The sequence below is a fragment of the Salvelinus sp. IW2-2015 genome, linkage group LG6.1 (genome assembly GCF_002910315.2).
Source record: "Salvelinus sp. IW2-2015 linkage group LG6.1, ASM291031v2, whole genome shotgun sequence".
Lineage (NCBI taxonomy): Eukaryota > Metazoa > Chordata > Actinopteri > Salmoniformes > Salmonidae > Salvelinus > Salvelinus sp. IW2-2015.
In genome coordinates this window covers 29,594,562-29,622,061 of record NC_036845.1, presented here as the reverse complement: position 1 = coordinate 29,622,061, position 27,500 = coordinate 29,594,562, and the positions used below count along the sequence as shown (strand labels likewise).

The 27,500-nt window shown below is 42.9% G+C and overlaps 1 protein-coding gene across 1 annotated transcript in view; it reads right to left on the bottom strand.

Moving 5' to 3' along the window:
* The window catches only part of LOC111964784 (dedicator of cytokinesis protein 2-like), a 169,685-nt gene that overhangs the window by 105,584 nt on the left and 36,601 nt on the right, over positions 1 to 27,500 (bottom strand). The window contains 3 exon segments of the mRNA XM_070443843.1: positions 20,272 to 20,381; positions 23,673 to 23,743; positions 23,968 to 24,076. Of these exon segments, the coding sequence (XP_070299944.1) occupies positions 20,272 to 20,381; positions 23,673 to 23,743; positions 23,968 to 24,076 (290 nt within the window).

The following is a 27,500-nucleotide window of genomic DNA, read 5'->3' as shown; positions in this document are numbered from 1 at the left end:
CATGTACACTGAGTGTTCAAAACATTAAGAACACCTGCTCTTTCCATAGACATAGACATAGACTGACCAGGTGAAAGCTTTGACCCTTATTGATGTCACTTGTTAAATCCACTTCAATCAGTGTAGATGAAGGGGAGGAGACAGGTTAAGGAAGGCCTTGAGACAACTGAGACATGGATTGTGTATGTGTGCCATTCAGAGGGTGAACGGGCAAGAGAAAAGATTGAAGTGCCTTTGAACAGGGTATGTTCGAAGGCAGTGTTGTAGTACTCGAGACCAGTCTCGGTCTCGAGTCCGGTCTCTGGACCACATGAGTGTCTCGGTCTTGTCTCAGTGTCAGATACATGTTTACTCSGTCTTGACTAGCGGGGTAAAAAACAAAATTATTAGCTCCCATTCAGTCAGAGTATAAAACCGCTTTTCCAGGCCAAATATCCCCACTCCTTTCATGACACATTAACATCTGACCGCCTATCGAAACCTGGGCTTCCTACTTTACYCCTAACATTACTGTCCTTTACTGTAGTTGAAAAATATCCTCAAACTTTGTCAGAACTTCCTTAATTCACTGGTAGGGAATAGTTGGGGCACAAGTTGAAGCACTCACTATTAGTAAGGGGACATGGGGGACTGAAAGTATGTGGACACCTGCTTGTCGAACATCTCAATGCAAAATCATAGGCATTAAAAAGGAGTTGGTACCCCCTTTGCTGCTATAACAGCCTCCGCTCTTCTGGGAAGGCTTTGCTGCAGGGACTTGCTTCCATTCAGCCACAAGAGCATTAGTGAAGTTGGGCACTGATGTTGGGCGATTAGGCCTGGCTCGCAGTCGGCGTTCCAATTCATCACAAAAAGGTGTTGGATGGGGTTGAGGTCAGGGATCTGTGCAGACCAGTCAAGTTCTTCCACACCAATCTCGACAAACCATTTCTGTATGGACCTGGCTTTATGCACGGGTGCATTGTCATGCTGAAACAAGAAAGGGCCTTCTCCAAACTGTTGCCACAAAGTTGGAAGCACAGAATCGTCTACAATATCATTGTATGCTGTAGCGTTAAGATTTATATTCACTGGAACTAAGGGGCTTAGCCCAAACCATAAAAAAACGCCCCAGACCATTATTCATCCTCCACCAAACTTTACAGTTGGCACAATGCATTGGGGCAGGTAGCGTTCTCCTGGCATTCGCCAAACCCAGATTCATCCATCAGACTTCGAGATGGTGAAGCGCGATTCATCACTCCTGAGAAAGCATTTCCACTGCTGCAGAGTGCAATGGCGGCAAGCTTTACACCACTCGAGCCGACGCTTGGCATTGCGCATGGTGATATTAGGCCTGTGTGCGGCCGCTCGGCCATGGAAACCGATTTAATGAAGCTTCCAACGAACAGTTCTTGTGCTGACGTTGCTTCCAGAGGCAGTTTGGAACTCGGTAGTGAGTGTTGCAACCAAAGACAGAAGATTTTTACAAGCTACGTGCTTCAGCACTCGGCGGTCCCATTCTGTGAGCTTGTGTGGCCTACCACTTCGTGGCTGAGCCGTTGTTGCTCCTTGACGTTTCCACTTCACAATAACAGAACTTACAGTTGACCGGGGCAGCTCTAGCAGGGCAGAAATTTGACAAACTGACTTGTTGGAGAGKTGGCATCCTATGACGGTGCCACGTCACTGAGCTCTCCAGTAAGGCCAATGTTTGTCTATGGAGATTGCATGGCTGTGTGCTCAATTTTATACACCTGTCAGCAACGGGTGTGGATGAAATAGCCGAATCCACGAATTTGAAGGGGTGTCCACATACTTTTGTATATATAGTGTATTTTGACTGTTTATCTATTATAGACCCGTTTGGGTTAATGATCATATGTAGAGTGGCTCTCTATTTGCCCTCAGCGTGCATCTTATCACCATCAGGAATGTCTTAAGCAGCCTTTCTTAAAGTATGAGTCAAGGACAGAATTCAGTTTGGGTTTCAAATCACTGTTGAGTTACAATATATGCCATTTATTCAAAGTGACAGTCATGCGTACATACAGTTGAAGTCGGAAGTTTACATACATTTAGGTTGGAGTCATTAAAACTCGTTTTTCAACCACTCCACAAATTTCTTGTAAACAAACTATCGTTTTGGCAAGTCGGTTAGGACATCTGCTTTGTGCATGACACAAGTCATTTTCCCACCAATTGTTAACAGACAGATTATTTCACTTATAATTCACTGTATCACAATTCCAGTGGGTCAGACGTTTACATACACTAAGTTGACTGTGCCTTTAAACAGCTTAGAAAATTCCAGAAAATGATGTCATGGCTTTAGAATCTTCTGATAGGCTAATTGACATCCTTTGAGTCAATTGGAGGTGTACCTGTGGACGTATTTCAAGGCCTACCTTCAAACACAGTGCCTCTTTGCTTGACATCATGGGAAAATCAAAAGAAATCAGCCAAGACCTCAGAAAAAAAATGGAGACCTCCAAAGTTGTTATCCTTGGAGTAATTTCCAAATATCTGAAGGTACCACGTTCATCTGTACAAACAATAGTACGGAAGTAATAACCACCATGGGACCATGCAGCCATCATACCGCTCAGGAAGGACGAGTTCTGTCTCCTAGAGATGAACGTACTTTGGTGCGAAAAGTGCAAATCAATCCCAGAACAACAGCAAAGCACCTTGTGAAGATGATGGAGGAAACAGGCACAAAAGTATCTATATCGATAGTTAAACGAGTCCTATATCGACATAACCTGAAAGGCCGCTCAGCATGGAAGAAGCCACTGCTCCAAAACCGCCATAAAAAAGACAGACTACGGTTTGCAACTGCACGTGGGGACAAAGTTCGTACTTTTTGGAAAATGCCCTCTGGTCTGAGGAAACAAAAAATAGAAATGTTTGGCATCATGACCATCTTTATGTTGGAGGAAAAAAGGGGAGGCTTGCAAGCCGAAGAACACCATCCCAACCATGAAGCACAGGTGGTAGCATCATGTGTGGGGGGCTTTGCTGCAGAGGGACTGGTGCACTTCACAAAATAGATGGCATCATGAGGGAGGAAAATTATGTGGAATTATTGAAGCAACATCTCAAGACATCAGTCAGGAAGTTAAAGCTTGGTCACAAATGGATCTTCCAAATGGACAGTGACCTCAAGCATACTTCCAAAGTTGTGGAAAATGGCTTAAGGCCCTGACCACAAAGCCCTGACCTCATCCTATAGAACATGTGGGCAGAACTGAAAAAGCGTGTGCGAGCATGGAGCCCTACAAACCTGACTCAGTTACACCAGTTCTGTCAGGAGGAATTGGCCAAAATTCACCCAACTTATTGTGGGAAGCTTGTGGAAGGCTACCCGAACCGTTTGACACCCAAGTCAAACAATTTAAAGGCAATGCTACCAAATACTAATTGAGTGCATGTAAACTTCTGACCCACTGGGAATGTGATGAAAGAAATAAAAGCTGAAATAAATCATTCTCTCTACTATTATTCTGACATTTCACATTCTTAAAATAAAGTGGTGATCCTAACTGACCTAAGACAGGGAATTTTTACTAGGATTAAATGTAAAGGAATTGTGAAAAACTGAGTTTAAATGTATTTAGCTAAGGTGTTATACGTACAAGTGGTCCTGGGAGTCAAACCCACTACCCTGGCATTACAAGCACCATGCTCTACCAACTGAGCTACAAAGATCACACAGTTCCTGTAGAATAGTAGAATACACAAGGTGCAATTTGGAAATGTGGTTTTGCATCAACAGTTTTTCTCTTACACTCTATATACAAAAGTAGGTGTCCACATACTTTTGGTCATGTAGTGTATTATGTTAGTCACTGACAGCCACTCAATTAACCATGTCAGCGAACACCTTTTAGATTGTTAAGTTATTCTAGCCAGCTATCTAAACTTGTAGTTATCACGGATGAATACCGACTGGGCAAGCATGTCACGTGTCCAGGGGCCCTGACCTCCAGGGGCCCCACATTGATTTAGTTAGTCACTCTCACTTAGATATATTAACATGGCATAAGTCATTGCAAAGTGTGTGGAATTGCAGGAAATTAACTTCAAAAGTATATTTTTTGCTCTGCTTTTAAGAGGGGTGCCACTGAAATATTTTGTCCGCAAGGTGGTGGGGCCCCCACAACCAATATTCACTTAGGACCACCAAAAGAGGTCMTGTTTTCATGAGCTTGGGTCCCAGGAAAACACTAMATTTCTAATTTCCCAGGCTGAAAAGGAAATAGCTGTTCTATCATTCAGCCTACAGTAGCAGCCAGTGTGTGGTGTTCAATGTAGGCCTACATTCCATGAGACTTTTGAAAAGAACACGCATGACTTGACATTAATCTCTATTCACTCAGACAAGGAGGTGACTGAAAATGTTGTGTTGTTCGATGCAAGAAGCCACTTTACAAAATAAAATGCATTWTTATTCCCATACCATTATTACAGAGAATCAGACAAATKATGCTACCCTCTGCCTATTGGYTACTTAGCTTATTCTAGCCTGCCTCAAAATACAACACTACCCCCTTAAKACAAAAAAAGCTCTTTACCTGACTTGCTTTTCAAAGATGTCTAGAAATGTACAAGTTTTGTGCTTTTGTAGGAAGCAATCACTCCCTTATTGCTGACTACAAATGATCTATAACTGGGATAATAACTCACTAACTGTAACGCTTGTTGTGGTTGGAAGAAGAGGAGGACCAATGCGCAGCGTGGTAAGTGTCCATATTGTTTTAATACGAATAATGAACACTGAACAAAAACAATAAAACGACAAAYGAACACTCCTGTAYGGTGAAACAAAACACAGAACAGAAAAKAATCACCCACAAAAACACAATGAAAAACAGGCTACCTAAATATGGCTCCCAATCAGAGACAACGACTGACACCTGCCTCTGATTGAGARCCATACTAGGCCCAACACATAGAAATCTACCAACAGAACAAAACATAGAAAAACAACATAGAATGCCCACCCCAACTCACGCCCTGACCAAACTAAAATAAAGACATAASAAAGGAACTAAGGTCAGAACGTGACACTAACTAGTAAAGGATATGAACAAAATGTGCACCTGTAGCTACATGCAGCTCTCGYTGTGATCTCAAAACAAGCGCATCTACTCAAGACCGCTCATGSTGTAAATACAGTCCAGTTCAAAGTAAATGGCCCAGATCCATTATGGCAATGGTCTATTTGCATATAGGCCTACTGCAGCTCTGATTGGTTATGCCGCACSGGTCTGTGTAGAGTACTGGGTGAGTCTTATGTGTCAACGCAATAGAATCCTACTCCGATCCGTTCCGCCTACAACAAATGTTCTGATATTTCTTCTGYAGTGGCAGTCCTGTGGAAGCTGTTTGGCAATCTCGGGGCTACTGCGCACACGTGTGCAGCTTAGAGGGAACATTGGCCAGCATCCCTGTGGAACGCTTTCGACACCTTGTAGAGTCCATGCCCCGACAAATTGAGACTGCAACTCGAAATTAGGAAGGTGTTCTTAATGTTTTGTACACTGCCACGACTATACAGTGTATAGTCATGGCAGGTCAACATGCATGTGTTTTATCTGTCTCTTATACACATCTAGATGTGTATAAGAGACAGCGTTAAAGCTCAAACCTACTTTGTCAATCGCAAAGACACTGTCACGCCCTGACCTTAGTATTCTTTGTTTTCTTTATTATTGTTGGTTAGGTCAGGGTGTGACAAGGGTGATATATGTTTTTGTCCTGTCTAGGGTTTTTGTATGTTTATGGGGTTGTCACTAGTCTAGGTGTTTTGTATGTCTATGGTTGCCTAGATTGGTTCTCAATTAGAGGCAGCTGTTTATCATTGTCTCTGATTGGGAACCATATTTAGGCAGCCATATTCCTTGAGTATTTCGTGGGTGATTGTCTATGGTTAGTTGCCTGTGTCAGCGCTATTATTATATAGCTTCACATTCGTTTTGTTGTTTTTGTACTTTCTTCATTAAAGAAGATGTATTCAAATCACGCTGCGCTTTGGTCTCATCGCTATAAGGAACGTGACAGACATGGCAATTCAACACAATTTTAGTTGGCGATAAGGAGTTTACCTCACTCATATCTCAAAACACAGATAGACGTGTTTTGGGAAATAAATGTACATAATGAAGTATACCCAACTGTTGTCTGGGAAGTTCTGAAAGCATATATGAGAGGTTATATCATGTCTTACTCTTCACATAAGAAAAAGAAGACCCATAAAGAACTAGAAATACTAGAACAGAAAATCGGCRACTTAGAAAGACACAGTTTAGATAGAAATGCTAACACCTTTCAACAGTTGGACACTGTGAAGCTTGAATATGACACAATAAACACCTGATCTGCAGAGATTGCTGACCTAAAATCCAAGTAACAAGGGAAAGCAAGGGAAAGTGCAGGGAAAATGCTTGAAAGAGGAACATACCATCCACAGCATTCAAACCCCAGATGGTAACATTACAATGGGTCCTTCTGAAATCAACACAGTCTTTAAAACATTTCATCACAAAGTGGATCAATCTGAAAACAAAAGTTCAAAGGAGAGTCTAGAGAATTTCCTTAATAAGGCCATTTGACCAATTAGAAGTGAACCAGCGAATACGAATAAGAAACATTTCCCCAGGTGAATTGTTGGAGGCCATCGGTAATCTATAAAATAGGAAATCTCCTGGTAATGATGGATTCCCAGGGGAATTTTAAAGACACTTTTGTCCCAAATGACTAAAGCCTATGACGCTCACAGCAGCTCGAGAGAAAAATGAACTACCCAGTCACTATGTTTGGCTACAATCACCCTACTTACAAAGAAAGATAAGGACCCATTGGAATGTGGACCTTCCGCCCAGTATCACWCTTGAATGTGGATTACAAAATCACTGCCAAAGTATTGGCTTTTCGCATAGTACAGTAACAGTAATGCAACATTTTATTCACTCAGATCAAGTGTTTTAATGTATTTCCTGGATTGAGCTATTGTACAAATCCCACAAAGCATCTGTACGAACAAATGGACAGATCTCTGAGTAATTTAAGCTAGGGATGCCCTTTTTCTAATGATTTATTTTCTTTAGCCACAGAGTCCCTTGCATAAATAATTAGAACTCATGGCTTAATCTGGGGCACGCACACAAAATGTATGGTCACATTTGTGTTTATGTATTGTTTATTTGTATTGGGCAAGAATGCTTTTACTGAAATGTCAGTCCTCCAAAGTTTCACCATTGCAATGTATGTATAATACTGTTGGCCAATAGGGGACAGTTAGAGGTGTTTGCTTCACACTGAGACTATATGCGATCCTGCACCTGTGTGTCCTCATTCAGTGGCTTGCAAAAGTACTCACCCCCCTTAGCATTTTTCCCGATTTTGTTGCCTTACAACCTGGAACTAAAATKTATTTTGGGGGGGTTTGTATCATTTGATTTACACCACATGCCTACCACTTTGAAGATGCAAAATAGTTTTATTGTGAAACAAACAAGAATTAAAAAATTAAAAACAGAAAACATGAGCGTGCATAACTATTCAACCCCCCCAAAGTCAATACTTTGTAGAGCCACCTTTTGCAGCAATTACAGATGCAAGTCTCTTGGGGTATGTCTCTATAAGCTTGGCACATCTAGCCACTGGTATTTTTGCTCATACTTCAAGGCAAAACTGATCCAGCTCCTTCAAGTTGGATGGGTTCCGCTGGTGTACAGCAATCTTTAAGTCATACCACAGATTCTCAATTGGATTGAGGTCTCGGCTTTGACTAGGCCATTCCAAGACATGTAAGTGTTTCCCCTTAAACCACTCGAGTGTTGCTTTAGCAATATGCTTATCGTCATCGTACTGCTGGAAGGTGAACCTCCGTCCCAGTCTCAAATCTCTGGAAGACTGAAACATTTTTCCCTCAAGAATTTCTCTGTATTTAGCACCATCCACCATTCCTTCAATTCTGACCAATTTCACAGTCCCTGCCGATGAAAAACTTCCCCACAGCATGACTGTGGGGATGGTGTTCTCAGGGTGTTGAAATATGTTGGGTTTGCGCCAGAATTAGTGTTTTCATGATGGCCAAAAAGCTAAATTTTAGTCTCATCTGACCAGAGTACCTTGTTCCATATGTTTGGAGAGTTTTCCACGGGCCATTTGGCGAACACCAAACGTGTTTGCTCGTTTTTTCTTTAAGCAATGGCTTTTTTCTGGCCACTCTTCCATAAAGCCCAGCTTTGTGGAGTTAACGGCTTAAAGTGGTCCTATGGACAGAAACTCCAATCTCCACTGTGGAGCTTTGCAGCTCCTTCAGGGTTATCTTTGGTCTCTGTGTTGCCTCTCTGATTAATGGCCTCCTTGCCTGGTCTGTGAGGTTTGGAGGACGGCCCTCTCTTGGCAGGTTTGTGGTGCCATATTCTTTCCATTTTTTAATAATAGATGCTCTGTGGGATGTTCAAAGTTTCTGATATTTTTTTATAACCCAACHCTGATCTGTACTTCTCCACAACTTTATCCCTGACCTGTTTGGAGAGCTCCTTGGTCTTCATGGGGCCGCTTGCTTAATGGTGTTGCAGACTCTGGGGCCTTTCAGAACAGGTGTATATATACTGAGATCATGTGACAGATCATGTGACAGGTGGACTTTATTTAACTAATTATGTGACTTCTGAAGGTAATTGGTTGCACCAGATCTTATTTAGGGGCTTCATAGCAAAGGGGGTGAATACATAAACACGCACAACTTTTCCGTTTTATTTGTTATTTTTTTAAATAAGTACTTTTTTTATTTTCACTTCACCAATTTGGACTATTTAGTGTATGTCCACTACATGAAATCCAAGTAAAAATCCATTTAAATTACAGGTTGTAAAGCAACAAAATAGGAAAAACGCCAAGGGGGATGAATACTTTGCAAGAAACTGTAATTGAGAGAACCTTAGAAAGAGAAGCCACGTTCTCCTGTTTCATCATTTATTCTGTGTTACAGGTCAGTGAAGTGCAAAAATACACTGAATACCACAATATAGTTTWGTAACTTTGTAACTGTAACTGTTGAAGTGATTGTAATGGTTTGAAACAACACGGTAATTGTAAAACTTCATACTAGACAGAAAATGCATGTCGAGTGCAAAATGAAATGATGGCGGTGCATTCCTTTGATATTTTAAAAAACGAATTGAAAAAGAGATTCCTGACAATATCCTAAGGGTTTAGAGAATTTAATGTTGTAACTGTGATGTTTAAGAACTTTGTAATTGTTGTACTGTAAATGTCAGAAAAGCTGCTAGCTATTGGCTAGCTCCGGTTAGCTGTTTACTAGCTCYGGTCAGTTGGTTGCTAGCTTCGGTTAGCTCTATGCTAGCTTGTTCAGTCATTTTCCAATAATTAGCATTAATGTAATTTGCAATTGTCTTGTCTTTCTATTAACTCTTCTTACACTGTGTGAATTTATTTTGAGCATGGGTATAAAGTAACTTCTAATGAGTTATRYCAGTCTTTAAAGGCTTTCGTGTTTTAGAGTGTCTTATGTGGCTATAGTGGGCAACAGTGAACTACATAATTATAACCTAAACAGGAGAATTCAAGTGTAAGAGTAAATGTGTTCGGGGTATAAATGTAAAGAATTTTAGGATGTGAATTGGATTGGAATTTAATATTTGTTATGTGTAAATTGATGTATTTTTGATATGTTTATGAAATAATATGTCAGGGATTTATGAGACAAATTATTAAATACCCTTAAAAAAATACAATGAAAAGACRGAAAAAGACAATTTGCACTGTTGAATAAAATAATTGAGAGAACCTTTGAAAGAGAAGCCACGTTCTCCTGTTCCATCATTTATCCTGTGTTACAGGAACTATTATCTGCTGCACCAGTCCCAAAACTGGCACCTGTAACATATCCAGATGGCATTTTACTTTATTTATCTGTAATACAAAATTCAAAAGGCACTCGCACTTCTGAGCAATCTTATTTGCAGGTGCATGGCAACAATTGAATAAGATGAAGGAAAAAGGAAACCGCACACTGCTCTTGATAGTATCACCGATCTTTAATAAGCTTTACGTATCGGCCTCACGGCCTTCGTCAGAGCTTTTGTGATTAAATGTTTTTTTGCACCCTTATGTAGACCTRGCCCCACCCACATCCGTTCYACACATCAAAGGGGGTTGGAGGCAAAGGAAAAACAAATAAGTGCTACCAAATATAACAATATGCATTCCATAAATATTACAAAAGTGTAGTAAACACGTCTGTAAAACCACAATGAGGACATAGCAAGTTTTCATTAGTCATTGGGTACATCGTACGAAAAACATCAGAGTAATCTTCAATAGGCACATAATTCATGTTCAAATTCACAACATAACATACATAGGCATTTCATCATCAAGTCCTTGCCATGTCCTCATTGTGGTTTTACAGACGTGTTTAATGTCTTATTTATACGCTTTTGTAATATTTATGGAATGCATATTGTTATATTTGGTAGCACTTATTTGTTTTTCTTTTGCCTCCAACCCCCTTCGGTGTGTGGAACGGATGTGGGTGGGGCTAGGTCTACATAAGGGTGCACATTTTTTAAACAATMAAAAAAACTCTGACGAAGGCCCTGAGGCCGATACGTAAAGCTTATTAAATATCAGTGATCAGTGATCAAGAGCAGTGTGCGGTTTCCTTTTTCCTTCACTTTATTTATCTGTACCAGAACATTCTCTGTCCTTTATTTTACTACTGTATAAGGATTCAAAGTGAATTKRGAGAAAAAGGAAAATGGGCATTATTTCAGTTAATAAATAAGATTRMATCTGATGTTCAAAGATGGAGATCTCTCCCTATTTCTATATTAGGTAGGGTCAACATCATCAAAATGAATATGTTACTATGGTTGATTTATTTAATTCCAGGCCATGCCAGTTTCAATTCTATCTAACTTTTTTATTTAATAAATGGCCTGCTCTCAAACTTCRTTTGGAATTTAAAGACCTCAGGAGTCAAATKTACTGTTTTACACTTACCCTGTAAAGCTGAAGGTCTTGGACTACCTCAAATGAAGCTGTATTACTGGGCTGCTCAACTGCGTTCACTTAAACAATGGACAGCAGACWATCCTTGTGCTTGGAGGAGAATCCAAGCCATGAATGTAATACCTTATGATCTAAAATACTACTTCGGGTCCAAGGCGATGAAGAAAAAAAGCTGCCAATCCAATGAYTCTCAATTCCATTCGTATTTGGGAAAATGTACATACATTCATGAGGTGGAAATAACCAATATCGCTAAGCACCCCTATTTGGAATAACCCCACCTTACCTCAAGTGTTCAATGACAACACCTTTAAGTCCTGGTACCAAAGTGTCATAATACATTTTGAACACATGTACTATGATGGACCTCTGCTGTCATTCAATCAATTACAAGAAAGATTTGGAATATCCAAGGCCGATTTCTTTAAGTTCTTACAACTCAGAAATCTCTTCCACAGAATCTGGATGAACCGAAAGTATCTAGCATAGAAAAAAATACTGAAAGAAGCTGCCACGCCAAAGACGATAATTGCCAAATTATATCAAGGGTTGGTTGAAACTCTACCTGATGGTTCAGAACTTGTAAGGAAAGAAATTGAAACAGATCTAAAAGGAAGAAATTGAAGAGAACCACTGGTCACGGATATGTGAAAATGTCATATCTGCTCCTACAAAATAAGACATAAACTATTGCAATTTAAGATCGTTCATAGGACTTACTACACTCCTGCCAGAATGAATGTAATGCAACCGGAAAAGTCACATCTCTGCGGGAGTTACAAAAAGCACAATGGAACCCTATTGCATATGCTGTGGTCCTGTGATAAACTGATACCATTTTGGGATAATGTATGTGCTATCATTTCATTGGGTGTATCAATTTATATCATCCATCTCCACAATTTTGTCTGTTGGGAAATTTAAATATTGGGGCTACATTTCTTTTTGTATATACAGTATATATATTATTTCACCTTTATTTAACTAGGCAAGTCAGTTAAAAACAAATTCTTATTTGCAATGGCGGCCTACCTAAAGGCAAAAGGCCTCCTGCGGGGACGGGGGCAGGGGTTAACAACAACAAAAATMTATACATTTATATATAGGACAAAACACACATCATGACAAGAGAGACAACACAACACTATTTAAAGAGAGACCTAAGACAACATAGCATGGCAGCAACACATGACAACACAGCATGGTAGCAACACAACATGGTAGCAGCACAAAACATGGTACAAACATTATTGGACACAGACAGTAGTACCAATTTGTTACTTCTAGGTTAGACTACTGCAATGCTCTACTTTCCGGCTACCCGGATAAAGCACTAAATAAACTTCAGTTAGTGCTAAATACGGCTGCTAGAATCCTGACTAGAACCAAGAAATTTGATCATATTACTCCAGTGCTAGCTTCCCTACACTGGCTTCCTGTTAAGGCAAGGGCTGATTTCAAGGTTTTACTGTTAACCTATAAAGCGTTACATGGGCTTGCTCCTACCTATCTTTCCGAGTTGGTCCCCTGCCGTACATACCTACACGTACGCTACGGTCACAAGACGCAGGCCTCCTAATTGTCCCTAGAATTTCTAAGCAAACAGCTGGAGGCAGGGCTTCTCCTATAGATCCTCCATTTTTATGGAATGGTCTGCCTACCCATGTGAGAGACGCAGACTCGGTCTCAACCTTTAAGTCTTACTGAAGACTATCTCTTCAGTAGGTCATATGATTGAGTGTAGTCTGGCCCAGGAGTGTGAAGGTGAACGGAAAGGCTCTGGAGCAACGACCGCCCTTGCTGTCTCTGCCTGGCCGGTTCCCTCTCTCCACTGGGATTCTCTGCCTCTAACCCTGTTACAGGGGCTGAGTCACTGGCTTACTGGGCTTTTTCATGCCGTCCCTAGGAGGGGTGCGTCACTTGAGTGGGTTGAGTTACTTGACGTGATCTTCCTGTCGGGTTGGCGCCCCCTTGGTTTGTGCTGTGGTGGAGATCTGTGTGGGCTTACTCGGCCTTGTCTCAGGATTGTAAGTTGGTGGTTGAAGATATCCATCTAGTGGTGCGGGGGCTGTGCTTTGGCAAAGTGGGTGGGGTTATAATCCTTCCTGTTGGCCCTGTCCGGGGGTATCATCGGATGGGGCCACAGTGGTCTCCTGACCCCTCCTGTCTCAGCCTCCAGTATTTATGCTGCAGTAATTTATGTGTCGGGGGCTAGGGTCAGTTGGTTATATCTGGAGTAACTTCTCCTGTCTTATCCAGTGTCCTGTGTGAATTTAAGTATGCTCTCTCTAATTCTCTCCTTCTCTCTTTCTTTCTCTCTCTCGGAGGACCTGAGCCCTAGGACCAATACGTCAGGACTACCGGGCATGATGACTCCTTGCCGTCCCCAGTCCACCTGGCCTTGCTGCTGTTTCCAGTTTCAACTGTTCTGCCTCGGTTATGGAACCCCTACCTGTCCCAGACCTGCTGTTTTCAACTCTTAATGGATCGGCTATGAAAAGCCAACTGACATTTATTCCTGATTATTATTTGACCATGCTTGGTCATTTATGAACATTTTGGCCAATCTTGGCCATGTTCTGTTATAATCTCCACCCGGCACAGCCAGAAGAGGACTGGCCACCCCTCATAGCCTGGTTTCCTCTCTAGGTTTCTTCCTAGGTTTTGGCCTTTCTAGGGAGTTTTTCCTAGCCACCGTGCTTCTACACCTGCATTACTAGCTGTTTGGGGTTTTAGGCTGGGTTTCTGTAAAGCACTTCGAGATATTAGCTGATGTACGAAGGGCTATATAAAATAAACTTGATTGATTGATTGATTGAGTATAGATTGCAGTGATGTGTCCTATAAGGAGCATTGGAAAGTTTTCTAATGTAGTAATTGCTGTAATTGCTGCAAAACAATGTATAGCCAACAATTGGAATGCCTCATATTTACCCTCGATAACACACTGGAGGACTGAACTATCTAGCTACATACCGTTGGATTTTGTATACCGTAATATTGAAAGTCTTAAATASCCGCCTGTCCCTTTTAATAGCCGGGCAACGGMACACATTTCAGCAAATAAACGTCTGTTTAAAATAAACACCCAGTCTAAATTAATTGTTTACAAGGTTACCATGACTTATTTATGAGGTTTAATGTTTAATTTGTTACACTAAATAATTCAGTAAAGACTCAAAAAAATTGATGGCATTCATCCGTTCTTATCGCCTGTAAGAAACTGCTAGCCGTTGACTGCTGACAGCTGAGATCTGCTAGCTAACTGGCAAGCTGTCACGCCCTGACCTTAGAGATCCTTTTTATGTCTCTATTTTGGCTTGGTCAGKGCGTGAGTTGGGGTGGGCATTCTATGTTCTATGTTGTGTATTTCTTTGTGTTTGGCCGGGTAGGGTTCTCAATCAGAGGCAGCTGTCTATCGTTGTCTCTGATTGAGAACCATACTTAGGTAGCGCTTTTTTCCACCTGTCTTTKTGGGAAGTTGACTTTGTTTGATGGCACATAGCCTTAAGCTTCACGGTTTGTTTTGGTATTGTTTTGTTGGCGACATCTACTTTTAAAAGTATGTACGCTCACAACGCTGCACCTTGGTCTACTTCTTCTTTTAACGGCCGTGACACAAGCACAAAAAACAGTCAACAACTTCGGGAGTACAGACCCCAAGAAATCGTCCAATCACCCTCTAGTGGCAAAAGTAAGAATTGCCAGAAATGCACAGTCAAAGAGGACTCCTGATATCTCCAATTTTTTTATTTTACCTGTTGTTGTCTAGTACTGTCTTTTTACTAGATAGGGCCATCTACTTTAAGTGCTGCCTGTCTTCCCAGTAGCCTACTTGGTGTGTGAACTGCTGACTGTTATTACCTTGAAGATGATCGTTGACACATCAACCAGGGAAATTTGTGAATGTTGTTGTTTTCGTAATCAGTAGCTGTATTGGAGGGGGAGTGGTTTCTCCTCTTCTAGGCAATCAGCAATTAGTACCGGGAGGTGTGCTCTTCACCTTTGCAAGGCAATTAGCAATTCGTATTAGTACTTCAGTCTCGCCAGTTTTCTCAGTGGCAGCTGTAAGCGGTGGTCTCGTCGCAAAAATAAGGCGGTCGTCGAAACAAAGACGGTTCTGCCGAGTTATTCAAGGAAGTAAAAATAGGAACGCTACACACCACTCTCTCACTTAAGTATCTTAACTATTTAATGTCAGATGATCTCATTTTTGTTATTTTGTAGCTTTGACAACTATGTGTGTGTTTTCCATAACTATTCTCTCCTCTCCCGATAGGCTATATAGATGCTCCCCACCTCTTGGCTGCAACCCTTCTAATTTAGTGTATCCTGCATGCACAACCCATGTGGAATTCCTGGTCTCTGRCAACGTTGTGAACTGCCGATCTGCGTACAAGAACGCTGAGTTCATCTCAGCTTATGCTGCTCTTCAGTCCCTTTTTTGCCCAAGACGTGGATCCCCCAGCGAACACTGCTAGTCCAGCTGCCCACTCTTCATCTGACTACGTTTTCTCTCAAAGTCTGAGAGCATCTGGTTATCACTGTGGTGGCACAGGGCTACTCACTTCTCCCAAGTGGAGATTTATCTTTTCTCCCTCTCTCACCTGTCCATCTGCTCATTTGAATTCCATGCTGTCACTGTCACTTGTCCACTCAAGCTTATCATTGTTGTCATCTATCGCCCACCAGGTGTCCTTGGAGAGTTACTCAATGAGCTTGACACCTTGGTAAGCTAATTTCCTGGCGATGGCTCACCGCTCTTCGTACTTGGTGACTTCAACCTCCCTCCTGTCTTGGCCCTCCCCTCCTGCTCCGTGGCTGAGTGACAGAACAGGGCTGCTGGCAGCTGAGCAAAAATGTAGGAAAACTAAACTTCTGGAGGATCTATCATCCTTTCACTCTATCTTCTCCTCCTATGTATCCACTGCTAAAGCCACTTTCTATCAATCTAAATTTCAAGCTTCTAACCCTAGGAAACTATTTTCCACATTCTCCTTCCTTAATCTTCCACCCCCTCACMCTCCCTCTMKCTCTCCCTCTCTGCGGATGACTTAGTCAACCACTTTGAAAAGAAGGTTGACGACATCCGCTCCTCATTYACTCAGCCTATTGAGTCCACTGGTACCACTCACACAGACCCTACGCCTTGACCTCTTTTTCCACAGATGAAATCCTGCGAATAGTGAGGTCCGGCCACCCRACAACTTGCCCATTCGACTCCAACCCCACTGGAGACCTTCTCCMRTTCCTCACCTCCCTCATCAACTCATCCCTGACCACTGGCTGCGTCCCCTCTGACTTCATAATGGCCAGAGTCACTTTTCTCCTCAAGAAACCAACACTCAACTCCTCTGATGTAAAAAAAATTACAGACCAGAATTATTTCTTTCTTTCCTTCCCAAAACACTTGAGCGTGCTGTCTCTGACCAACTCTCTCGCTATCTCTCTCAGAACTATCTTCTTGACCCTAACCAGTCAGGCTTCAAGACGTGTCACTCAACCGAGACTGCTCTTCTCTGTGTCACGGAGGCTCTCCACACTGCCAAAGCTGACTCTCTCTCTGTTCTTATCCTCCTAGATCTATCTGCTGCCTTCGACACTGTGAATCATCAGCTCCTCCTCTCCACCCTCTCAGGGCTGGGTGTCTCAGGCTCTGCACACTTTTGGATTGAATCCTACCTGGCAGGCCGCTCCTACCAGGTGAGGTGGAGAGGATCTGTGTCTGCATCACATACTCTCACTACTAGTGTCCCCCAGGGCTTGGTGCTRGTCCCTCTCCTCTTTTCTCTATACACCAAGTCATTTGGCTTCRTCATATCCTCACATGGTCTCTCTTATCATTGCTATGTGGATGAAACTCAACTACTTTTCTCCTTCCCACCTTCTGACACCCAGGTGGCGACGGGCATCTCTGCGTACCTGGCAAACATCTCAGCTCGGATGTCAGCCCATCACCTCAAGCTCAACCTCAACAAGATGGAGCTGCTCTTCCTTCCAGGGAAGGCCTGCCCGCTCCAAGATATCTTCATCGCTGTTGACAACTCCACTAGTGTCCCCCTCCCAGAGTGCAAAGAACCTTGGTGTGACCCTGTACAACACCCTGTCGTTCTCTGCAAACATCAAAGCAGTAACTCGCTCCTGGAGGTAAAGTACGACGCTATCTCACACAGGAAGTGGCACAGGTCCTAATCCAGGCGCTTGTAATCTCCCGTCCAGACTATGGCAACTCGTTGTTGGCTGGGCTCCCCCCTTGTGCCATCAAACCCCTGCAAACCCCAGAACGCTGCARCCCGCCTGGKGTTCAACCTTCCCAAGTTCTCCCATGTAACCCCACTCCTCTCCACACACTCCACTRGCTTCCAGTCGAAGCTCGCACCCACTACAAGACCACGGTACTTGCCTACGGAGCAGCAAGAGGTACTGCCCCTCCCTACCTTTAGGCTATGCTCAAACCCTACTCCCCAAACCGAGCACTCCRTTTTGCCACCTCTGGTCTCTTTTCTGTCCTGGCACCCCAATGGGTTTGACCTTGCTGATGGCTTTATTGAGGAAAAATGTACTTACTATGACTGTGTTATGTGGTTGTACCACCTAGCTATCTCAAGATGAATGCACTAACTGTAAATTGCTCTGGATTAGTGCATCTGCTAAATTACAAACAACAAAAATGCTATAGAGGCTACAGTGTGTAAATGGTAACACATTAGTGCAGGAAATTAAGAAATTGATTAAAAAGTGAATGCTAGAATTATACAATTATCTATTATAAAATTACAAAAACCGGAAGTGTTTGATGAATTTTGTAAACCATATGTTGATCACCTTGGGGAATTTGTTCTTTAGTGGGCGATTTTAAATTTTTTTGTGTTGTTTTGTGGGGTGCTGTGAAAAAAATACATATATGATGCGTAGTTGATTATAGGTATTGGCGCAGGGTCAGAGGACTGGCAATGGATGGATAGAGAGATGGAAGAATAGAGAGAGAGATAGAGGAGTTAGAAGATTGAACCCTCTGGCCTACTTTAGGGAATGAGTAGGAAAACAAATAAAAAACAGACTAGTTATTTCATTTGTCTTTTTCCCTAATCTGTCAGTTTTTTTTTTCTACCATCTCATCCAGTATTGATGTGCTCAATCTGTCACTGTGATTGTCTGACGTCAGAATAATTTGTCTAAATTGTGCCGTAATGCTTCTCGTGAATGTAATTTAATTATGGGGCAACCAGAACCAGATTAACCCTTATGAAACACGTGTGTGTGTGTGTGTGTGTGTGTGTGTGTGTGTGTGTGTGTGTGTATATGTGTGTGTGTACAGTATCTGCCTGCAGGCTCCTTAATCCATGGAACTTATGTCAAATAAATCTAGAGGGGCAAAAATCCAATCTGTTCAAATGTTACCTGCGGTCCATGGGTCCAACTGTGTGTCATCAACCCTAGGACAGAGACAACCAGCCCAAGAAACACACACATATTGCAAAATCACATACACATAAATATATCCCCCGGACACACACTCATACAGAACCACACGCACACTATTCCATCTCTCCCCTGTCACTCAGTGTCTCCCCAGTGAATGGTGGGAGGCAGGCAGGTAGATTAAATATGTATTGGGAGGCAGTGATAGCAGACCAGAAGCCATTAGCTGGCATAAATGTATAATTTTCCCTCCTGCATATTTCACTGGCCTAAATGCTCCCGCCACAAACAGGCCCACATTTACAATGCCAAATACATCTTAATTAAAATGAGAGTCAGCCCTCATTTAGGGCTGACTCTCTGGATTGAGATGGAATGAATCCATAAATAAACAGTTAAACAAGGCAGTCAAACAGGGAACCTTGGTATTGTGTTCTTATGCAGGGTGACAGGCATAGAGAGAGTCAAAGGTCAGCTGATGGTATGACGAATGACCAGGGCTTGGTAATATATACATGAACTTTGTGTATCTATCCAGCTAACAAACGCAGAGGTCAATCTCTCTCTCTCTATCTCTCTCTCTCCTGTCACGCTATCTGCCCCACTATCCTGTCATCCTCTTTCTCTCTCTCTCTCAACAATTTTCTTTAATCTCTCCCCCTACATTGCCCTTACCCACCTATCTCTCCCCCCCCCCCCCCCTCTCCCTCTCTCCCCCTCCTCTCTCCCTCCACCTCTTCCTCTCTCCCCTCCACTCCCTCTTTCTCCTCTCTCACCGTGTGATTAATTGCAGTGTGTGGTGGTTGGTGACTTTGGGTACAGTGACAGTTGGCCATCGGCCACAGGGTGCCCGGGGCCCCGGGGGAATTAATCAACGCCACAATAATCAATATGGGAGGAGTGTCCAGGCCGAGCCGTGTCGCGCCATGTCAAGCTCCCCGCTACTCTACCCGCTCCTCTCACCCCGTCACCCACTATACCAGGCAGCTACGGGCCACGGCTGACTGATGACTCACCCACGGCAACGTCGAGCAAAAACAACATCGATAATCATCAACGGCAAACCGGCTACGGAACACACACACACACACCACAAAACAAACACACACACACACACACCCCAGTTACAACATCATCCGTCACCCAGAGACAAAGATGGGCCAGGGAGTGAGAAGCAGGGAGGAGAGAGGATGGGGGTGTTAGGTGTTACAGGGATGAAGGGGAGGGGGGTAGATGTCTAACTGCCAACAAGCCTCTTCTGCTGCTGCTGGGCTCTCTCTCTCCATCTGCTTTCTCTCTCTCTCTTTCTGATCTGTCTCTCTCTCTTTCTCTCTAACATATTCATTCAGATATCAGTTTAAAAACAAACAGCAGAGCGGGGAGCCATGACAACAATAGCAATCTGTCAGTTGTGTCTGGCGTTGTGGCGACAGCGCGGACCACTTATCAGGAGCCAATTAGAGAACAGTAGCACCCAGAGTCTTCCATCAATCTGACTGGGGGGGGGCACTTAGGGAGTCGATTGGCCACTTATCACACCACTACAGGCCAGTAAGGCCTTCATAATAGATTCTGAGTGGAGGGAATGAGAGGGAGTGAAGTGGGTTTGTAGTGTGTTTAAATGGTGATGTAGGATGTTCTCATAATAGTCAAGGTTGTATGACCTTGCATCTGATATTGGGCAGACCCTTCTCTATCTACCCAAATAGGCCGAGTTTTAACCTCTTTCTAGATGAGGTGTGCAATTGGTTGGCTGCTCCTATGGTAGTCAGCATAGAGGTCAGTCATTGGTCAGTTGTCTAGCATGGTTTGTCTTACCCTGTTTTTCGAAGAGTTTGCTGCTGACGATCTCGGTCATGGAGGACACCTTCTGTTTCTGCAGCTTGTCAGGAGGGATACAGGTGTAAAATTCATACAAGACAGCTGACCTGAGAGAGGAAAAGGAGGCACGAGAGAGAGACGGTGAGAGGGAGAGGGGTGTGGAAGAGGAAGGAGGCACGGAGAGAGGACGAGGGAGAGGAGAGGGGATGTGAAGAGAGGAAAGGAGGCATGGAGAGAGGAAGAGGGAGAGGGTGTGAGAGAGGAAAGGAGGCACGGAAGAGACGAGGGAGGAGAGGGGGTGTGGAGAGAGGGAGAGGAGAGGGAGAGGTGTGAGAGAGGAAAAGACATGGAGAGAGGGAGAGGGAGGGGGTGTGGAGAGAGGAGAAGGAGCATGGAGAGAGGGTAAAGGGAGAGGGAGGGGGTGTGGAGAGAGGGTAAAGGGAGAGGGAAAGGGAGAAAGAGAGACAGTGAAAGAAAAATGAAAGGAAAGGGTGAGAGAGGACGGGGAAGTGGAGGATTAGATAAATTGTTCAGCAAGGCTAGACGAGCAATATTGCAAAGTCTCTAGCTACAGTTTTAATTAAACACTCTCATTTCAATTGTAAACACGTAGCATATGGGTTAATTCCATGTAGAGTGATAGTCTTTGCTCGTTTTTCCGCCGCGTTTGTTTAAATCTTTTATCGAATCAGATATTTGAAGCAGTTGAAATTACACATGTAATTCAGACCTAGACATTAACTGCCATTCTGACTTGARCAGGCTCGGGAGAGAAGCGATACAGATACACAGCAGAGAAACTACAGATGTGTCCTAAATGGTATCTATCCCCACTGGCATTCCCCCGCAGAGGGTTACAGTCAAATCCTTTTGTCAGTAATCCTCCAAGATGTCATTCATAAACCTTTTTCATTTCCATATGTACWAGGAAACTAAGTGTTTTTTTCTTCTTCTTGGGCATCAGGAATGTAACTGAAAAAGTGCCTCAGGTYTTGAAAAAAATAACAAATTTGATTGAAATAAGGGGATATCGGTGAACACATGTTGTGGTCAAGGCTACGATGGCGCCAGTGCAATGAGTGGAGTTTACTCAGGTTACAGAAGCACCTATCAGTCTGAGTGCCTAATCTTTTATCGAATCAGATATTTGAAGCAGTTGAAATTACACATGTAATTCAGAACCAGACATTACCTGCCATTCTGACCTGAGCAGGCTCGGGAGAGAAGAGAGTTTATGAGCTATGAGTTTTAGTTTAGTGGTGTAAAGTACTTAAGTAAAAATACTTGAATGTACTACTTAAGTCATTTTWGGGGGTATCTGTACTTTACTTTACTATTGATATTGTTGACTACTTTTACTTCACTACATTCCTAAAGAAAATAATGTACTTTTTACTCCATACATTTTCCCTGACACCCAAAAGTACTCATTACATTTTGAATGCTTAGCAGGACAGGAAAATGGTCCAATTCACACACTTATCAAGAGAAAATCCCTGGTCATCCCTACTGCCTCTGATCTGGCACTCACTAAACACAAATTATTCATTTGTAAATGATGTCTGAATGTTGGAGTGTGCCCCTGGCTATCCATACATTTTAAAAATAAGAAAATGGTACCGTCTGGTTTGCTTAATATTGAACCTTTATTTAACTAGGCAAGTCAGTTAAGAACAAATTCTTATGTTCAATGACAGCCTAGGAACAGTGGAACTGCCTTGTTCAGGGGCAGAACAACAGATTTTTACCTTGTCAGCTCTAACCACTAGTCTACCCTGCCGCCCCGATATATAAGGAATGTGAAACGATTTATACTTTTACTTTAGATACTTAAGTATATTTTAGAGACTACACATACTTTTGATACTTAAACATATTTAAAAACCAAATACATTTAGACTTACACTCAAGTAGTATTTTACTGGGTGGCTTTCACTTGTGCTTGAGTCATTCTCTATTAAGGTATCTTTACTTTTGGGTACTTTTTCCACCACTGAGTGTACAAAACATTAAGAACAACCCCCCCCCTAGCTAGGCCTTGTGAAAACAGATGAGCCAAACTAGCGAACTAGCGACGGACACTAATGACGAGACAAGGTGCTGTCACCCTCAGCCCGGAATCCAATCAAATAAGAATTAAATGAGCCAGCTACAAAGCCTCGGCAGCTTCTTAGGGAGATTGAGCATGGGGGCATCCATTCTGCAGATAGGTGTATTAATGTGGTTGACACAGTACTTTCATTAGCTCGATGAACAACAAATCAAATGATAATGCCAACCACTTTTCTTTTTTTCCAGACAGTAGAGAGAGCTGATCCGTGGTGCATCCGCGTGCTAATTAGGCTCTCTAATTTCAATCGTATTACAAATTGAAAAATCATGCTATTGTATTATATAAGGCTGTCTGTCCTACAGAGGCCCGCGTCCCAACCCTCCTAGGCGCGGACCTCCTGGGCGTTTGTGTTCATTTATTAAACCAAAGTTATGGCTCTCCCGTAAGGACCCAGAGCCCTGCAATAAAGYGTTGAAATATCAACATGGGCAACCTCATAACAGTTGAAAATATCACCATTCAAATCTTTAGGGCATTTCTTCCTACAGTCACTGTTAAGATTATTTCTTCGCCCGTGTTATTGTTTGGGGGTCGTTGAGTCTACAGTACATCACCTTGACTGTTGGTGCGTATGTGTTTGGTCTGCTCTAGCCACTATCATTCTGGTGCAGGTGGCCAGGTGTTTTAGGTAACACCTCCATGACATCGTGTTGACACACAACCACTCCAGAGATACAACGGACCAGACAGGTTTGGACTGTCTGAACAGAGTTCCACACACCCAGAAAAAACTCACTCACCCACACACACACACACACACACACACTCACCTCAGAGTCTCAGACACAGGTCACGGGAAGGTCGGGCCTGAAATAAAGACGTTGTGGTTTGCTGGAACCAAACGTCTGTCTGCCATAAGGAGACTCTAGACCCATTCGATTATAAAGCTAAAAGGTCTGGGGATGTGGTAGAATCACATCTATGTTCATTATGGGTACTGTAAAGGCAAGGCTGTCTGTCTTTGAGGGGTTCATGAAAGGTTAATGGAAGATGTGACGAGTCACTGTGAGTTAAAGAGAGCTGGGGAATAAGGTTGTGACCTTGGTAGAGGGCTGGGAGACAGASACGGTGTTTTAGACTGTTTTGTTTTGTTGGGTTTTTGTGGAGACAACGTTATGAGACAGTTATCAGCCAGGGGGACAGGGGGTCAGAGGGGAAGTTAGGGGACGTTAGGTACAGGTGACTGAGGTGAGAGACACGTCACTTCGCGTTGCACCCTGGGAAGCCTCTGAGCGATGTTGACAGCGGTTCTATTCCTGTGGAGGCGGTGGAGGATAGCACTCACCTCAGGAGTTTGGCGTCAAACACTGTCTCCACATCCTGCAAGACTGTGGGTAGGTACTTCAGAGCAGCCACCTGGAGAGAGAGACAGAGAGAGACAGACARAGAGAGAGAGGCMGAGAGAGCGAGACATGCACATGGATGGGAAAGAATCATAAAACCTGAAATCAGGACAAATGAGGTCATATCAATAAATGAGCAAGATTTTTTTTTAAAGATGCAGAGACAGAGAAATGTACTGTAGAGCATTAGGAGAGGAGAGATGAGGAGGAGAGAGGTAGAGAAGTYGGWRTGTTTACCTGCAGTAAGACTGTTGTGTTGTGGTCACTCCTCATTAGTTTGTTGATGGACTCAAAGAGTCTCCGAAGAGACTCCTCAAACTCTTTCTGCTCCTTCCCTTCATACAGCCTGGAGAGAGGGAGGCAGAGGGGTATGAAAAGGGGAGGAAAGAGGAAGAGAGGGGGCACAGTTAACGTCTCCAACAGGTGAAGGTGTTGTCTCCAACAATGTCTCCAACAAGTGAAGGTGTACCCAAACGCGCTTCAGCCTTACTACGTAAGCCTGCTTTGTTAGTCCCTAAAATTTACCCAGATTTATACAGACACGAGTGCTCCTTTTTCTTTCTTTTCTGGGGTAACGAATACTTTTAAAGGACTTAAGTAGTTCTAGTTGCCTGTTGTTGGGGGAAACGGCGGGAGTAAGGAGGCTAAGTCACGTGGAGGCTACGTCAAACTAGACAGAGGAGACTTTACAGTACACAACCTCTACCAGATACTGAGGGTAGAATACCATCTCTGAATACAAAGCTATGCCAAGTGTTTCATTTTGTATCTTGTTTCACCTTGTATCCCCAACAAAACATCACAATCCCTAAAGTTGTCTACTCCTCCCTTTCTATTCTTCGTTAAATTGCTGTATCTATCCCTACCGTTGTAACTAATGTCTTCTCATTACTCTCCTTTCGTCTCGCTCCTCCTCCCCTGCTCTCCATCCCTCTTCCTTCCYACATCTCCTCCTGTCTCACTGTAATTCTGTGGTAAATGTTAATTACAGCACGGGTCGTGGGTGCTGGGGGGGGGGGGGATTACAGCAGCGATCATCAACTATATTCAGCCACGGGACAATTTCTTTCTTGAGCGGAAGGTCAGGGGGCCGGAACATAATTACAACTCATTTGTACACTGCAAATTGACCGCATGAAGCCCAAACAGATCAAATATTTTGACTGAAACATAATCATTTCAAACCTTGCTTACATTTCTGTATGATATACAGTACCTTCAGAAAGTATTCACACCTCTTGAGATTTTAGAGATTTTATTGTGTTACAGCCTGAATTGAAAATTAAATAGGGATTTTTTGTCACTGGCCTACACACAGTACCTCATAATTTCAAAGTGTAATTATGTTTTTAGAAATGTTTACAAATTATTTTAATTTAACCTTTATTTAACTAGCCAAGTCAGTTAACAACAAATTCTTATTTTACAAGCCGGCCTACCCAGGACGACGCTGGGCCAATTGTGCGCTGTCTTATGGGACTCCCAATCACGGCCGGTTGTGATACAGCCTGGAATCGAAGTAGATTCCTGTAGTGATGCCTCTAGTACTGAGATGCAGTGCCTAAGACCGCTGCGCCACTCAAGACCCCAAAATAATTACATATGAAAAGCTGAAATGCCGTGAGTCAATAAGTATTCAACCCCTTTGTTATGACAAGCCTAAATAAGTTCAGGAGCAAACATTTGCTYAGCAAGTCACATGATAAGTTGCATGGACTCACTCTGTGGGCAATAATAGAGTTGATGTCTGCAATCTGCAACCCTCCAGCGGAAATCTTATTAGCATGATCGAGGAGAGAATCCCATCAAAATCTGTCTGTTTAAACTCAACAATCTGTTTTGCATGAACTGGCGTCTCAATCCAACACATCGCCAATGGCGGCCTTCCGCATCTGCGGTGGAAGGTGGACCGAGCTACAGCGGTGTTTGCCAGACCCTGAGACATCCCGAAAACGTCTGAAACGTCCAAACAGCTTGGGCTACACACCATATGGGAAAGGTGAGACTCTGACGAACACATACACTTAAAGTTTAGACACACCTACTCATTCTAGGTTTTTCTTTATTTTACTATTTTCTACACTGTAGAAAATAGCAAGGCATCAAACGATGAAATACACTCATAACGAATCATGTAGTAACGACATTCCGTCATTACTTTAGACAATCCAGATCATTTCAAGAATTTTGAAAGTTTCTTCAAGTGCAGTCGTAAAAACCATCAAGCCGCTATGATGAAACTGGCTCTAATGAGGACCGCCACAGGAAAGGAAGATCCAGAGTTACCTCTGCAGAGGATAAATTCATTAGAGTTACCAGCCTCAGAAATCGGTAATTACTGCACCTCAGTTGCAGCCCATCAAATGCTTCACAGAGCTCAAGTAACAGACACATCTCAACATCAACTGTTCAGATGAGACTGTGTGAACAGGCATTCATGGTCGAATTGCTGCAAAAGACCATACTAAAGGACACCAATAATAAGAAGAGCTTGCTTGGGCCAAAAACCTGAGCAATGTGCCATTAGACCGGTGAAGTCCAAATTTTTGATTTTTTGGTTCCAACGCGTCTTTGTGAGAAGCAGAGTAGGTGAACGGATGATCTCTGCATGTGTGATTCCACCGTGAAGCATGGAGGAGGAGGTGTGATGGTGTGGGGGTGCTTTGCTGGTGACACTGTCTGTGATTTATTTAGAATTCAAGGCATTACTTAACCAGCATGGTAACAACAGCATTCTGCAGCAATAAGCCTCATCTGGTCGCGCTTCGTGGGATTATCATTTTGTTTTCAGCAGGACAATGACCCAAAACACACCTACAGGCTGTGTAAGGGCTTTTTGACCAAAAAGGAGAGTGATGGAGTGCTGCATCAGATGGCTGGCCTCCACAATCACCGAAACCCAACCAATTGAGATGGTTTGGACGCCAGAGTTGGACCGCAGAGTAAAGGAAAGCAGCCAACAAGTGCTCAGCATATGTGGGAACTCCTTCAAGACTGTTGGAAAAGCATTCCAGGTGACTACTCATGAAGCTGGTTGAGAGAATGCCAAGAGTGTGCAAAGCTGTCATCAAGGCAAAGGGTGGCTTCGTTGAAGAATCTAAATATAAAATACATTTTGATTTGTTTAACACTTTTTTGGTTACTACATGATTCCATATGTGTTATTTCATAGTGTTTGTCTTCACTATTATCTGCAATGAAGCAAATAGTAAAAAGAAAAACCCTTGAATGAGTAGGTGTGTCCAAACCTTTGACTGGTACTGTACATGTCGGTTGTTTTGCTCTAGGATGCCCACAAAGCCTCAGAGGACTCAGCTAAAGGTAGCCCAGTACCAGTTTAGAAAATGTATGGATGTATACACTGAATGCACAAAACATTGGGAACAACTTCTTAATTGAGTTGCACCCTTTTTCCCCTCAAACAACGGGACTCTGACACAACAGGTGTCAAAAGCATTCCACAGGGATGCTGTCAATGTTGACTCCAAACTATAAATAATTTCGCATTCTCATATTAAGCAACCAGACGCGAACAATTGTCTTATGTTATTATTTACGGATAGCGGGGAACACATTTCAACACTCAGACATAATTTTACCAAAGAAGCATTTATGTTTAGTGAGTCTGCCAGATCAGAGGCAGTAGGGATGACCAGGGATGTTCTCTTGATAAGTGTGTAAATTGGAAAATGTTTCTGTTCTGCTAAGCACTCAAAATGTAGCGAGTCTTTTGGGTGTCAGGGAAATGTATGGAGTAATGTATAACTTCT